This window comes from Larus michahellis, chromosome 2 (assembly GCF_964199755.1).
Source record: "Larus michahellis chromosome 2, bLarMic1.1, whole genome shotgun sequence".
In the NCBI taxonomy this organism is placed as follows: domain Eukaryota; kingdom Metazoa; phylum Chordata; class Aves; order Charadriiformes; family Laridae; genus Larus; species Larus michahellis.
The window spans coordinates 124,266,678-124,281,390 of NC_133897.1; the positions used below are offsets into that span (position 1 = coordinate 124,266,678).

The window sequence follows — 14,713 nt, forward strand, 5'->3', positions numbered from 1 at the left end:
AAGGCTCCACTGACTTTGATGAACTTTGGATCAGGCCCAGATTTCCTAATGTCAGAGTCTCAGGAAAAGTACTATAATAAGGCTGCTCGAGTGGCATCCTTTCAACTGTTAAAATGCAAGAAAGAAGACTTTTAAAAATGTTTTTGATAAAGTATATTTCACAATGTTCTTGTACTATCGTAAGTAGCAAAAAAGCAACAGCGTTTTAAAGCAGTCACTCTAGGAGAATGCTCTGTATGGTTTTAAATGTTTTATAATGCAGTGGACATATTCCTTTCTAATGTCCAGTACTTGTGAACTAAGGATTTGCATCTGAAATTCACTTTAATCTTCACTTGGTCGTGTAGAGACACTTACATTTTTCTGTGTTCCAAAGCCTTGATAAACCAGACACAGGTGTTTTCTTTAATTAGAACAAACAACAGAAATCTTACTTAAAAATGTTTATTGTAAAAAAGTGGCTAGAAAACAACATAAATTTCACTTCACGCTTTCTTCAAGTTATCTATAGATGCTATAGGCAACAATTCACTTTCATTCATAACACATTCAGTCATATAAAAATAAAAATATTTACATTATGTCCACATACTTTACAAAATCATCAATAAAAAAGGCACTTGGAGGGGTAATGCTGAAAATATTGCATTTCCTTTGTGCATTTAAAAAAAATAGTCGTCAAACTCCCGTGAACCCCCTCTCTTGCACTTATTCCCGTTTTTTAAAAAAGATTAAAGTTTAGAGGAACTATTTCATATTAAAAGATGGTCAAGCATGCACCAGGAATGTTTGAAGCTACAGTCATTATATATATATATTTTTTTTTAAAAGGCACATGCGGTTAATTTGTGGCTTTCAATTTTCCGTACATTCTCTTACATGTTTTTTTTCCTGTCTTAATTATGCAGTTTTAAAGCATTTCGGATCATTAATGAAGGCCTTGGCTTCTAATAAAATAAAAAATAAAAAACACAGCAATGAATAATATTAAACATTTACTAAGGTAAACTTGGAATACTTTTTAAGGCACCTGAGATAAATGGTGTCTAGCAAAATTCACTTGGGTAGTATTTTTATTAAAAGTTCCACTCAAAATACTGTTTCTTTGGTTGAAATGGCTTGGCAGGAATGTATTGTTAACTTTGCAGCCTTTTCTAAGCAAGAAAAGACAACATACATTTGGCTTCATCTATAAAGCAAGCTGATAATGCTGCTTCCTTTAGATCTACTTGAAATGTCATGCACGGTGTCTTTCCCCGTATTTCAGAATTCTCACTTAAGAATGCAAATGCGTGACTGAACAGAAACAACTTAAAGCTCATTTCTACTGACATTCTAAGTTCTTCCACTATTTTGTTTGTTTGCTTGTTTGGTGGTGTTTTGGGGTTTTTTAGGGTTTTTTTGGTTTGTTTTTTTTTTTTTTTTTTGGCTGAAAAGCAGACGAGAAAACGCCTTTGGATTTCCACTTATCATTTGGAACAGGAGTGGAGAAATGCATCGAGTCCAGGTAAACATTGACTGCATGACTCAGTGTGCTACACAGCAGCCGGATTCCTCATGTTTGTGCAGCAGAGACATTCTGGAGAAAGTTTTGGAGCAATTTTTGCACTGGTATTTCTTCACATCCGAGTGGGTCTGCAGATGAGCCCTCAGATTGGATCTGTCTGCAAAAGCCCTGTTGCAGTGAGGACAGGAAAACGGCTTCTCTCCTAAAAAGGAAACATCAAGGAAAAACAGGGTAAATCTTTAAAAAAGAAGTACACACTTAAGACAGGTAACACTTGCTTTTGTCCTAAGAAACAAACAAACAAACAGAAAGGATTTGTTATAATCAAGAACGTGTAAGAAAAAGTTAATCAGGCCAGAAATACAACAGCTTTCAGCACTGCTGACCGTACTTGCAGAACTGTGTCTTTTCAGAATACGCTGCTAAGTGCAGTCTCCGAAGACAAGCTGCTGAGTCCTTCTGCATCTACAGGTGCAGGCAGTACTTTTAGGATGGGCTCCTCCCAACATTTTCAAATCTTTTCATAGAATTTTTGCTGCTTAACGCTGTCTGAATTACGGGGGACAAGGGCTTTGACTGAAAAGCAGCAGACAGCTGCACAGACAGTACATTCTACCCAGTGTTATACTCAAAATCAAGTTTTTGCCTCAGCAGAGAAAAAACCCCAAACAACCTGCTTTGGCGATGATGTGTTTCTAATTCTTAAGGACTTGAGATAGCGCCTGCAAAACTTGCCAACTGCTTAAGGAGTCAGAAAGCAGCCCCTCATGCATTGCCTTTCTGTTTTGCTGCTTGATTTCAGAGCCTTCTCAAAGCCTGAAAGTTAACATAAAATCCTTAAAGCAAAACCTTCCACTAGTGGAAATGGGCTAAACCATCCTAAAATTATCAAGGGAGCAATGCTGATTTATGTCAGTATCTGGTCCACAGTTATGAGACCATCCTACGTTCCCCTCCCATCCACCCCCCAAGAGGGAGAATTTAGCCTTTCAATAATATATTTGAAATTCTGTGGATGCATTTCAGGTTAGTAAAGAAACACTGGGGGTTTTTTGGTTGGTTCCCCCCCCCCACCACCACCTGTGAGGAAAAATAGCAAAAGGGCATCCTGATGTTATAGCAACAAGAAACTGCAATTGTAATGGTTGGTCTTACCAGTGTGAGTTCTAATGTGTCCTTGAAGTAGCCAGGGTCTAGAGAAAGCCTTGCCGCAGATCTTGCAGACACAAGGTAGTGTGTGGGTCCTGATGTGCATCTTAAGCGCTCCCAGGCTGACATACTCCTTGTCACAGTACTTGCAGCTGAACGATTTCCGAGACTGGGCATCACAGTGCAGCTGCTTATGTTTGGCCAACCCAGAGAAAGTTGAATAGGTCTTGTTGCATAAACCGCACTGAAACTTTTCGGCTTCGATTGCATGGGGGTCTGAAAGCTTGGACTGGATTCTCTCTTCTTCATCGCTAATGGGACTTTCTGAACCGCTGTGATCTTTGGAGGAGGTGTCAGAAGGTGGAGGTGGGCTGACTCTTCCCAAAGATGAGGGGTATCCGGAAAGCGGAGAGAGGTCGTTGGGTAATGGAGAGGGTAGCAGCCCGGTTGTAGTCCACACAGTAATGGGATTGTAAGCTACTGAGCTCAGGATCTCTGGCTGTGGTATGATAGGGACTGGGTAGCTTTCATACAGGTATGGGGATATAATCACTGGAGAAAGAAGGAAATTTTAAGGTAAGAGAACCAAAAAGTATTTCAAAAGGCAGCAAAATTAACATTTTGGGGATTAAAAGGTGCATAAATTAAACAACTCAGTATGGTCATCTGAATATAAGGAAGACTAAGGAAATACTATTTCATATATATATTCTGGTGGGTAGAGACAGTGCTCTTGAACAGCCAAATTAGAGTTGGAGAGTCACTTCAAGGCAGCATGTGCTTTCTAAATCTGTGCAGCCTGTTACAATGAGGCAGTGAAACTTCCTGCAGGATCTGTATAAAAGTTTCAATTCCACCACCAGCAGATACAGAACAAGAAAACTCCAACTCCTCTCTAAGTAACTGAGTTCAAGTGGATGAACAAACTTTGTGATTCATCCTGGGCAGCACTGACATATTTCTCAAAACTCCCTCCTGGTAAGCAAAAGGAAAAAAAAAAAAAAAAAAAAAAAAAGAGCTAGCCATGAACTAACCCATTCCCTGGCGCCTGAAAAGCACTCCCACTCCTCCTCATTACCGCCACGCAAAGACCACGACCTCAGAAGCAACGCGCTGGCGTTCGCCTTCGTTTCGTTACCTGTATGAGTGTCCAGTTCGCTGTAATTCGGCTTCTTGGACGAATTGAAATGTTTCTTGACCAGGAAGGAGCGTGGCATCTTGGAGGCAGGGTTTCTCCTTCTCCCGGGCTCTCCTGGCGGGTGTGTGTAGCGGTCCCCGGCGGGTGTGCGGCACCACACGCACGCAATCACTGCCAGCGCATCCGTGCCTGTCGCCTCGCCTGCCCCGCGACGTCCATCCACTCGGGTCCTGTAGCGGCAGCGCAGAGGCGCCTTGAAAAGTGCTGTAAATACCCGCAAGTCAGGTGCAGGGGGGAAGGGTTTCCCGCTCCTCCAATCACTTCGGGATGTTCTCAAGCACTTTTTCCAAACAGGCTGCTGCTTTGCTGGTTTTTTTTTTTTTCTTTTCTTTTTTTTTTTTTTTTTTTTTTTCCTTCTGGGAGGGCTCTGCGGCTGCTGGAGGGAGGGATCCAATCCCCGCTCGCAGGGTTTGGTTCAGGTTTCAGCTCCTCCCGCTGGAGACAGCTGTGAACGGAGGAGCAAGCAGCGGGCAGAGCGCGTCCGCCTGCTACAAAGTGGGTCTACGTTGCTCTGCAGAATTTCTGCCTAGAAAAATGTGTTGGTCAAAGTGCTGCTTTTTTTTTTTTTTTTTAAAAAAAAAAAAAATGGCCCGTTTACTGATTCATCTGAATTCTTTTTGTCCTTCTGACAGAGACCTGGATAAGTCATAGGCACTGAAACTTCTTTTTCTTTCATTTTTAAACGAGTCTGGTTTCCAGATGTTTGATATAAGAATTACAATGGAACAAACTGTTCATTAAGGGCAGAAAGGAGGGAGGGGGACACACACTACAAGATAACAAGTTAGCCGGCAGAGCTAATGGAAGCCTTTGAGCTGAGTGTGTGCCTGCTCCCTTTAGGAACTGCCTTTGAGTAGCTGCACTTAGGCAAGGCCGGAGCGGAGCAGTGGTGCCTCCCTGCCCTACGCCCCTCCAGGCAGAAGGGCCAGCGAGATACTGCGAGTGAGTTCAAGGAAAGGGGGAAGCCCTGGAAAAGATGACATTTCAAAGCAGAGTGCTAGGTTTTATATAATATGCATACTGCTTCAGACTGTTCAAATGAAGAATACTTTCTTTTCTACTTTAAAAATCTGCAGAATGCAAAACCTCGACCTTTCCTTCCCTGGGAGTAGTCATGTCACTCTTTTGCCTATCCTCTTAGAGCACTGCCAAGGAAATTTTCCTAATTATTTAAAGCAGTTAAAAGATGAACAGATAAGCAAACCCCCCAAAATTATAGACTGGGTAATTTAAACGTCTCTTAAATGTCCTTCTCCATTAGTATATTTAGGACCTCTTGATTTCCTATGAAGGTATAATCTGTATTATGTATTTCATTTAGGATGAAAGTCTCTTAAATATGCCACAGAATTTTTCTGGTTATCTAGATTGAATTAGAGGCGATGTTTAGTCACAGATAGGGGTTTTTTTTAATTTTAAAATATTTGCATTTTGAAAATACGGGCAGCTGAATGCTAGTAAATTTCTAGCACAAATTATACTCTGATTGACTCTTGGTCTGCCCTCCCCACCCCTTCCCCCTCCTCCTCGTGTATTAACTACACCTGCCTGGGCACATACCGGTATGCCGTGCTGGTGTGCAGCGAGGCCTCTGTCCTGTCGGGAGGCGGTGCGGAGGGATGTTTTACAGAGACCACCCCAGCCCTTTTTTGTAGCAGGTGTTGGAATAGATATAGAAAAAAAAAAAAGAAAAAAAGAATTCCCTCTGGTTCTGTTAAGACACGTAAGAGTAAAGTGCTTTGTCAAGCTGCGTGACTTCTTACTCTCGGGGATGCCAAAACAAATGCAGAGAAAGTTAGCCATGTTCAAGAACTGATTAAAAAGATTCATCTGTTCAGCATCTAACTCCGGTGTCTGTCGGGGAAAGGTGTCACATGGATTTCCAAGCTGCAGGGAACACACCCAGGCTATGGGAGGAAAGGGAAAGTGGCAAGGAAAGGGACTTCCCAGGTACCTGCTCCGCAGCTGGGGTGGAAGAACAGAGGCAGCTCTTCCCAGGAGGGAGCGCAGTGTTTGCAGAGACACAAGCCATTGCTTTCCTCAACTCCACAGAAATGAAGAAATCCACAAAGCATTTTTAAAAGGTTGCATTTGTGGTCCTGCTCCCCCCTCTCTGCTCTGTTCCATCTGAGAAGTCCCCGTCCCCTGCCAACTCTGGGAAAGCATTGCATTTCAGGATGTGAGGCATTAGTCTGTATCTAAATAGTCTGTTACATGAGCTGTGATTCAGCCCTTGAGCTGGTTTAAGTTTGTGTGTTGAAATGAATGGGGCCATGCAGATTTTCACTGGCTCGGGATCTGTTCCTTTGTATGTTTGTTAAAAGTAAAGGGTCTGATTCACCAGTGAGGTACTCCCTCTCGGGGCATTTTCACCAGCATAACACCGGAGTGATGCAGTTTAAATTAATTGCACTTATATAAATCACAGGAGCGTAAGCAGTTAGCCCACTGGCTGAGCTGATTGAAGGATGTTAGGAATTGGGTGGAAGGCATGTTATTACATGGTCCTGAAAGGATATTAGCAGCACATACTACCTGAGTGAGGTCTGCTGTCAAAAAAAGGGAGAGTCTGCGTGAGGAGTGGGTGAGTCAGAGTAAACAGGTGCTCTGAGTGTTTATGGCAAATGTGGATGAGAGGGCACCGGGAGACGTGCAGCATCCATCCCCCTGCGAGAAACGAAACGCAAAGGTGGAGCGCAGAAGACGGGAGGTTTCCCCTCCTTGGGGGAGCCAGGGAGGCGCGGGGGTGGCGGAGGGCGGCAGATGGCTCTGACGGTCATGCCGTCTGCGGGCAAAGCCCTGCTCCCACCTCCAAAAAATCAAGGCCTAGGGCCTCCCCCCCCTCGCGTTTTACAAGTTGTTGGCCTTTTAGAGATTCTTTATGTTTTCACGTTGAAAGCTCGTGTAAAGCTGTCTTGTTAATGGCACGGTGGTGCTAATTGCCGCTCTGCGAAGCAGGTAGGAAAAGATCCGAGCAATTCTGTTGCTGAAACTTTGGCACGTGCTTTGCACCAACAAAATTATTAGGCCTGAAGTTTCCAAAATTTCAACCCTGCAGCAGAAATGGCTTTCTTTTTTTTAATAATTGTATTTCACATCAGCCCACTTGTTCACGTGCCTAAATAACAACCTGTGCGCCTCACGTTAGTCTCCCCGTTTCTGACAGCTCCACCAAATCCCTTTCCTTGTCAGGCTTTCTGAGAAGGGCAGCAATTTTTGTAACTCAGCTTTATGGAAATGGAAGGGTGCCAGAACTATGTTTGTTATCAAAGAGGGAAGAAGGGCCCACGCTAAGCTATTGCCACCTTAGTTCTTCTCATGACAGCGTTTATGTCAGGAGCATCAATTGCTAGCAAGACCACAGATCAGAAAATGTTAAATATCTGGATAAACCACAGCAGAATGCAGAAAAAAAAATCCACCTAACAGTTTCAGAATATTAAGTGAGTTATGCTGGATCACTGTTCCCAGAGCACAATATATTTCTCTGGCAGGACTGTTAAGCACATTTTGCCTGGACCTGCCATGGAGCCCACGGAAGGCAGCACCGTGAGGTTCAGAGGAACCCCCAGGAGGCACTGAGCCCAGTGGAGCATACCAAAAATAGCTCTGGAGGTTTATTGATGCGGGTGACGACTTCATCCTGGAAGGGGTAAAAGCACAAGTAACTCACACCTACAGTGTAGCTCTTGCAATTCGTAAGCCTCCTGCATTTCAAAGGAAAGTGTGAAGTTGTTAATATAAGGAAAAAGAATATGATGAGTTTCCAATAGGCAGTTAAATGTACAACATATCACGCTTCAGTCTTACCCTTTGCTTTTGTATTTCCCTCTTAGTGCCAGCTGGTATATCCTGGGAAAGTAGAGAAGTGGTGTAACTTTTGGAAGAAGAAAAGATTTAATAGAGCTAGAAGGTGAAGAGGACCTCAACTGTGATTAAGTTGGATGTCAGAGAGGAATAAGTCCAAAATTAACAGAGTGGAGAGAAACAGTTAGAAAATGGTACTCCTTCCCATTGCCCCAACACATATGCCTTCAAAAATTTTTTGGAACACATTTTTAGGATACCTTTTCTTTCATGTTTTGCTCATCCTTCCAAATGCTCACCTGAACTATCAGCAGAAATGGAAGCAAATTTAAAGAAGGACCATTATGATATCACATCAAGTTCCAGTCTCGTAGGCTTAAAGTTCAATGAGTCAAAATAATTTTTGCATCTTGAAAAGTTTTTCCAATTTAAGTAAAAATTCTCCACATTTTGAAGGTTTTGCAAACTTTCAGCTTTTCTAAAATCAGTAACTTTAAGCCAGAGTTATCAAGTACAGTTCTGTAATAGGATCTAAGCTTGTGAGATTCAAACAGATTAAAAAACAGGTTTGCTTTTAGGACATATTACAGAACTAAGTGTTCCGCCATGTTTTGGTCAATTCAGGTTTGTAATTCCAGTTTAAGCCTATTAAAGAGATGATGACTGAACCACAAAAGTCTGATTCAGTCTGAACTTTCCAATAAGTCAAGGAGCTTTGAAGTGGGTATTTTAGAGGTCTAAGCCCATCTCTAATTTTGAGATACATATATAAAAAATAATGTTCATGGCAAAGAAACTTGCATTTATTAATAAGACGCAAAATAGTTCCTTTTGGATCAAGTAGTTCAAACAAGGCTGGCTTCTGTGTGCTCTCTTCTTCACACCTGTGTAATTTCACAGGCTTAAGAGGGTTCATTTTAGAGTCAATTTAGCCCATAATGAAGAAACCTGGTCATAGTTCAATTTTCCAACATTGTTTCTACATGAAGATATTTTAACAATGGGCCAAATTCCCCTGTCATTCCCATCTGTAGTATCTCCATTGGCTACAGCTGAGCTATTTCAGATTTACTCAAGCAGAACTGAGATGAGATTCTAGTCCAATAAATATAACTCTGTTTATGTGCGTAGTACTGTGACAAGTATTCATTAAACAGAAGTGTGTTACAGCCCAGCTAAAGCTATTACACCCTGGAAAGCAATGCTTTCTGCATCGTATTACGTTTTCCTGACCTTCCAGTATGCCACTGGAGAGGAACAAAAGATTTGAAAACGCTGACCTTGGGACCCAGGGAGTGAGGCGAGGGCTCGCACAAGCGTTAGGCGGTTGGAAAGAGCCATCTGCTGGGCAACAGCCGCAGCCGGCTGGAGGCTGCTCTCCGCAGCCAGACCTGGACCAGCCGCCCCACCGTGTGGCCAGCCGGTGAACTGGGGATGCTGGGAGGCCTCTGGGATGCACCGCGGGCAGGCAGCTACCGCCGCCGCGCTGATGGTGGGAGGCGGGTGTGTGTGTGTGTGTGTGTGTGTGCTGGTGGGGACACCGGGAGGAGAAGCAGCGGGGTGATGGAAACGGTCAAGAAATGGCTATATCACCCCCCGGATTTTTAAATATGGCTGAGATCTATGACTTTGTGGGATTTTTTTTTGGTCATTATTCTTTGTTGCCTACAGCAAACCAAGACATGAAGGCATCAGCTGAGATTTCCTGCTCTGGGGAATGCATGTCTCTGTGTGTGTGTTTATATGACAGAGATGTACATTTGTTTGCCATGTATTCTACATATATATTTACAATGTATTTATGTATCTCTATATACATCTGTTTGTACGTATTCTGACATATGCTTGTGACCATATTTCAAACACCAACAATTCAACCACATGACAAATATTTATGGGAGAGAAAGTGTCATTGTCCCTATTTTATAAATTAGTAACAACTGAAGCATGAAGAGATTAAGACGTAAATTTTTAAAGCCTTAGTTTTTAAGTGTATTTTTAATAAAGCCTTGAGGTGCCCTTCTCTCCAACAATCTATATTCCTGTCTCCTAATGCAGCACAAGTTCCTAAATCATTTCCTATGTGGCAATTGTTATTATACTTATTTACAGGGTTTTCTGACAATAAAGGATTATACAGAATATAATTTTTATTATAAAATTATAATTTATACTTACATGACCTTTATCCACAGCCTGCTGCATCTTGATAGTTTTTCACCTTTCATAGATTTCTTAAATACAATAAAAACTAGTCTGATACCTTTTTTAAAATTATCTGCTTGTCCCTTCACTCTAGTTGGTGGACTAGTGGACTTGGATTTGGCCATCTATGTTTTGCCTAGGTTTTACTTCTGATGTTCTCATACGAAATACTTCACACAATGGTTGAAGTGTCAGAAGCCCATGGTACCACTCCTGAGCATGTCCTACCTTGCCAAATGTACCTTTGGGCTCCCCCTCATCTTGTTTTTTGACTGAGTGTCCTTGAGGTAGTGACGGCCTGCCAGAATCTGCAAATGTAAACCCCACCATCATACACTCTTTGATATTAGATTGAATTGGCTGGTAGCAACTTCCTACCTTTGGGACAGGTTTATGTATCTACATGACAGTTCCTCTTCTTTTTCACTTTTCCTACACACCTACATAACCAGCTATGTTACGTTTTTCTGATTTCTTCCTTTTAAAGCGCAGTTGTTTGTTGCCCAATAGGCACAGCTTGCTCACTCCCCTCGCCTTCAGGTGTGCTGGGTGCAGGAAGCGGCTGTCACCTTCAGGCATTCAGCTTTCACACCCCAGCCAGCCCTCGACTACGGTCTTGTGTCGGGAGCTCTATCGAGCAGCAATAACTGTGTGGGGCAGCATGCTGCGTGTTTTTCCTCTGCTGCTGAACTCAGTGCTCAGAAATATATGTAGTATATCTGCCAAAAAATGTAACTGACTCTCTTGGGCCGCTATGTTAGTGGATCAGTGAGTGTCTCCTTTTGTTTATTTATCAGTTACATATTTATTTGTTCAAAGGATTCAAACTCATGAGCTCTTTTCCACATCTATCCAGCTCTTGGCATCTCGGTGGCGTGCACTGTAGTTGCACTGCTAACAGCTGGGACGCTTATCTTTGTGCTCCAAAATGAACAGATGATGTCACTCCATAAAGCTAGTATCTCTATTTCAGTATAAATTCATCATTTTGCTGTGGCAATAGAAGGTGAGAGCTGCTGGTTTTGCTTTAGCGTTACTCTGCTGTTTCACCCTGAGTCTAAGAACCTTCTGTAACCCCTGCTGCTCAAAACGATAGTGGTGCTACACGGCTGGTTCACCACCTGTATAGCTTAGTCTTCATTCCCTGATTTGCCATTATGTATTGCTTACACACTGGATCCCATGCAAGCGCTGTACTTGGCTATTCTTTTAATTTCTCACATTGACTTCAAGAACTTGGTCTTTCCATTTCTCGAGGTCTGCTTGGAAGTTCCCAGGACCCCAGAGATTTCTGATAGTGAAGATTTCTCTTCTGAGCTCCAGCTCCTTTGCATTCAGACCAGTACTCTGCTTCTGGCTCTGGTAGGCTTGATAAAGACATCCTGCACTATCTTCTGCTATCGCCTTAGACAATAACCATTGCCAGCTGCAGGCCTGATGTCTGAAACTCCTGGTTTGTCTTTATCTGTTATCGCTGGAACAGCTTTGAGGGCAGGCTGATGTCTGGTGCCTTTTATTTTTTTCCTTCAGTGGTACCTGGCAAAAGGCATAGCGCAGATTGTCAGGGGGCTGGGTGATTCAGCATGCCAGAACCTATTTTCTACATTGCAATCAGAGACCTTTTTAGTCCCAGACAAACCAAGCAGTATATCTTCAGGATTACCACATAGTGACTGCTTTGCGGGGCTCTGTTCCCTGATGGGAGGTTTCCCAAACATTCAAGACATTCTTGAGGCCTTTTCACCACCTTAAAAATGCTAAAGGCTGCAAAAATGAAAAGGCACAGCTGCCAACTCTGGTTTCCTTGAGGCTGACGGTGTCTGGGCTTTCTGGTCTCCCCAGTTCCTTCCTCAGCAGCTCCACCAGGCCTGAGGGATGTCTGCACTTCAGGTTTCTCACCAGCTCTTGTGACAGCCTTCAGCTGACTACAGCATGTGCTAGAGGAGTTGATCCCCTTACAGGATGTCTCTGTTAGGCTGCTAGAGAGGGCACAGAGTGACTATTATCTTTTCCTTTCATGGTGAGGACAGTCAGACGTCATATTTCAAGAAAACTGGTGGCTTGCTTTAGTAATGTTCCCTGGCAATGGTGCCACCTTTGCATCAACTACTGTACATTTCAAGTGACAGTAGCTTTGATCATTTTGGTTTTTTAATTTCTGTGTTAACAGCCCGTGTCTGCCCGCTGGCTTCAAAACTGTTTTATTGCGTGTTGCCAGCACTTGGCCACGCTTCTTCACCCTCATGTTGTGCTGCCTCTTGGTACCAGTGGGAGTGAGCTGTAGCTGTCTCTGCACATTGGCTAGAACTGGATCCATCGCTGTTGATCCTAAAGTCCAGTTATAGCTATATATAGAGACATTTATGCAGGATTAATATTTCCTTCAGTAATTGCCTCTGTAAGGTGGTATGAAGTGCACCATGAATAGGTTTCTAGGAAGACAATTTTTATGCCTCCAATGCTACATGAAAATGCCAGCAATCTCAATTTTGTGGTACAAGTATCTCATTCTGCTTCCTTTTGGGGCATATAAAAGCAGCATTTCTCTACAGTCTTGCTCTATTTAATACCGGTCGTTCTGCCACAGTGCTGCGACCTGGTAGTGTGGTCTCACCAGCATCTCACCAGCCTTCCCCACAGAGGCTGCTGGGGATTCACCCTCATTCCCTCACCTCTGCTCAGATTGCATTTTGGCTCCCCGCATGTCCCTGCTTGTGGGTAGCATGTATCAAGAAGCCCGGCTTCAGGCTGTACTGCCTTTTATAACACTGTTTTATAACACTATAATAACACTGAGAAGATTGCATTGCCACAGGTACGTTGTAGATGTATAGATATATATATGTATGTTACTACATGGAAGAGGTTAGAGACTGCCGTGATGCTTAGCATCACAGCTGTCTCAGGTCTTCATGTGTACACTGATCTTTTTTCTGTAAAACAGGGTGGCTACAGCTAAAATACCTATTAGAAACAGTCTTGCAAAATGCTGAATGATGCCTAGGCCTTAGCTGGGAGGATGCTAATGCTTATAGTCCAAAGTCTTGCTGGGAAAACATGAAAAATGAAGCACTGTAGACATTTGTAATCCTGTGCCTTGGCTCTGTTTCATCTGCTAATCCAGGCATATCTTACATTCCTGAAATCAGCCTGATTCTTCATTGAAGGAAATATTTGCCAAGATGTTGAATGCCGGTATTAAAACAGGACAAATCTCTCCAGTGCCTCATCTACACCCTTCTTTATAAAAGTTCTTTTCCTCCTAACAAGTTACATTACATTGTGTATTAGGTCCTAACATGTATCTGTTCAGGAGGGGAAAGAGAAAAAAAATGATGTACTGAACCCAAATTATGCTGTAATTTTACTATGCGTAATTTCAAAACTTCTAAATCAGCCAGTGAATTTCTAAAATTCAGGTTGTAGATTTTTCCACTGCTACCCCTGCTCTTTAAAACTTCATGTCAGCTTCATTTACTCATTATGAAGCATCTGTCTCAATTTATTTTGTATCAGTTTGGTCCTAGCCTCTCATCCATTGCTATTCTCCTATCCTCTTACCCACACCGCTATTGAAAAAGCTCTAGGTACTTAGTAAATAACTTCAAGACGACTTAGATATTCATGACATCTGGGAAAAAACTGCCTTTGATCCCAAATATCTCACTGTTCCTCATGGCAGATGTGATAGAGGCAGGTGATAAACTGAAAATGCCGAGTCCTACATTACAAGCATCACCAGGAGGAATAACGAGTAACCAGTATGACCAGCTGACAGCTTTTGAAGTGGAAGCAATAAAGACTTGCAAGAGGAGGTGACCTGTTGCAAAATCACAACGAAGAAGCATTCTGTGGCTGGGTCCTATTTCGGTAAAGAAAACAAAAATGTAGTGGGGACACTATATATGTGATAACCTATATTGCAAGTGGAGAGATGTTTGAACTTTAGAAGAGTCACATCCTTAAGACTCTAAAGATTACCTTACATTCTTTTTGCTCAAGATAGAGCAGGAGTCCAAACAGGAGGATTTCAAGATGAAAGGTAACTCTGTGGTTAAGGCTTGATTCACTTCACCCTGAGAGACATGTTTCATGATTCTTCATCCTGAGAAACAAGTCCCAGTTCTGCAGCAGACTACTACTGTTTGTGTTTCAGCTGCTGTTTCTCATTTCTAAAATGGGTCTTATGGCACTTCCCTATCTTCTAAGAAGGTCTCAGGACCACTGCTTCAAAGAACAGGCAATATTAATGAGGAGATTAGTAGTGCCTTGGAGTGGACTGAAGTCTGGAAGAAAATTCAAAGCCAGAGGAGGCCGATGACAAGGGAACAGAGGGAGGAGGAGGAGGCAGGCACAGCTGGAATGTATGCCCTGAAATTCCTTCAAGGCTGCGTCATTTCCCGTCCCAGAAGCAAAAGGTGGTGCCATGTTACTCTGTGTTTGTCCTCCCTCCTCAGTTCAGCCATTCTGCTCCTGTACCTTTTGTGCACGTGTCCTTATCGTTTTGCAGAGTAAATCTCTGAGGTACCATTTTGAGAGATTGTGTGCTGGATGAGAAAAAATCTCAAGCTGGAGCTCAGGCTTTTCATTTCTCTGCCTCCTGGTGAAGCAGAGATATGAATGAATTGCTCCTGTCATGTGTTATTGCATAATTCATGAGTTGAAATAACTATGAAATGCTTTGCTGAAATTTTAAAGATCAGCAGAGAAAACGTGCATTGCAAAATCTAGTTTAGAGCATTGACAAACATAGAATGTAGAAAAAAGAGGTCTTCAGGGCCTGTGGATGATAACACTGGCTATACTAGCTGCTAGAAATTGCTCATTTCAGGCAATTACCTATTTTG

General features: G+C 42.7%; 1 protein-coding gene across 1 annotated transcript; it reads right to left on the reverse strand.

The window, feature by feature from the left end:
- Window positions 1-428: 428 nt before the first annotated feature.
- Window positions 429-4,207, reverse strand: SNAI2 (snail family transcriptional repressor 2). Its single transcript, XM_074577001.1, has 3 exons — window positions 3,795-4,207; window positions 2,663-3,208; window positions 429-1,709 (listed from the first exon to the last, which is right to left on the reverse strand). The coding sequence occupies exons 1-3, from the start codon at window positions 3,871-3,873 to the stop codon at window positions 1,528-1,530; spliced, it is 807 nt and encodes a 268-aa protein (XP_074433102.1). The 5' UTR covers window positions 3,874-4,207; the 3' UTR covers window positions 429-1,527.
- Between the last annotated feature and the right edge of the window lie 10,506 nt (window positions 4,208-14,713).

Bases quoted from the DNA above. Each gene is read 5' to 3' on its own strand.
- SNAI2 (XM_074577001.1), bottom strand. From the start codon at position 3,873: ATGCCACGCTCCTTCCTGGTCAAGAAACATTTCAATTCGTCCAAGAAG. The intron at 3,209-3,794 runs GTAACGAAACGA...TTCTTTCTCCAG, and splicing joins CGAACTGGACACTCATACAG to TGATTATATCCCCATACCTG. The intron at 1,710-2,662 runs GTAAGACCAACC...TTTCCTTTTTAG, and splicing joins ACACATTAGAACTCACACTG to GAGAGAAGCCGTTTTCCTGT.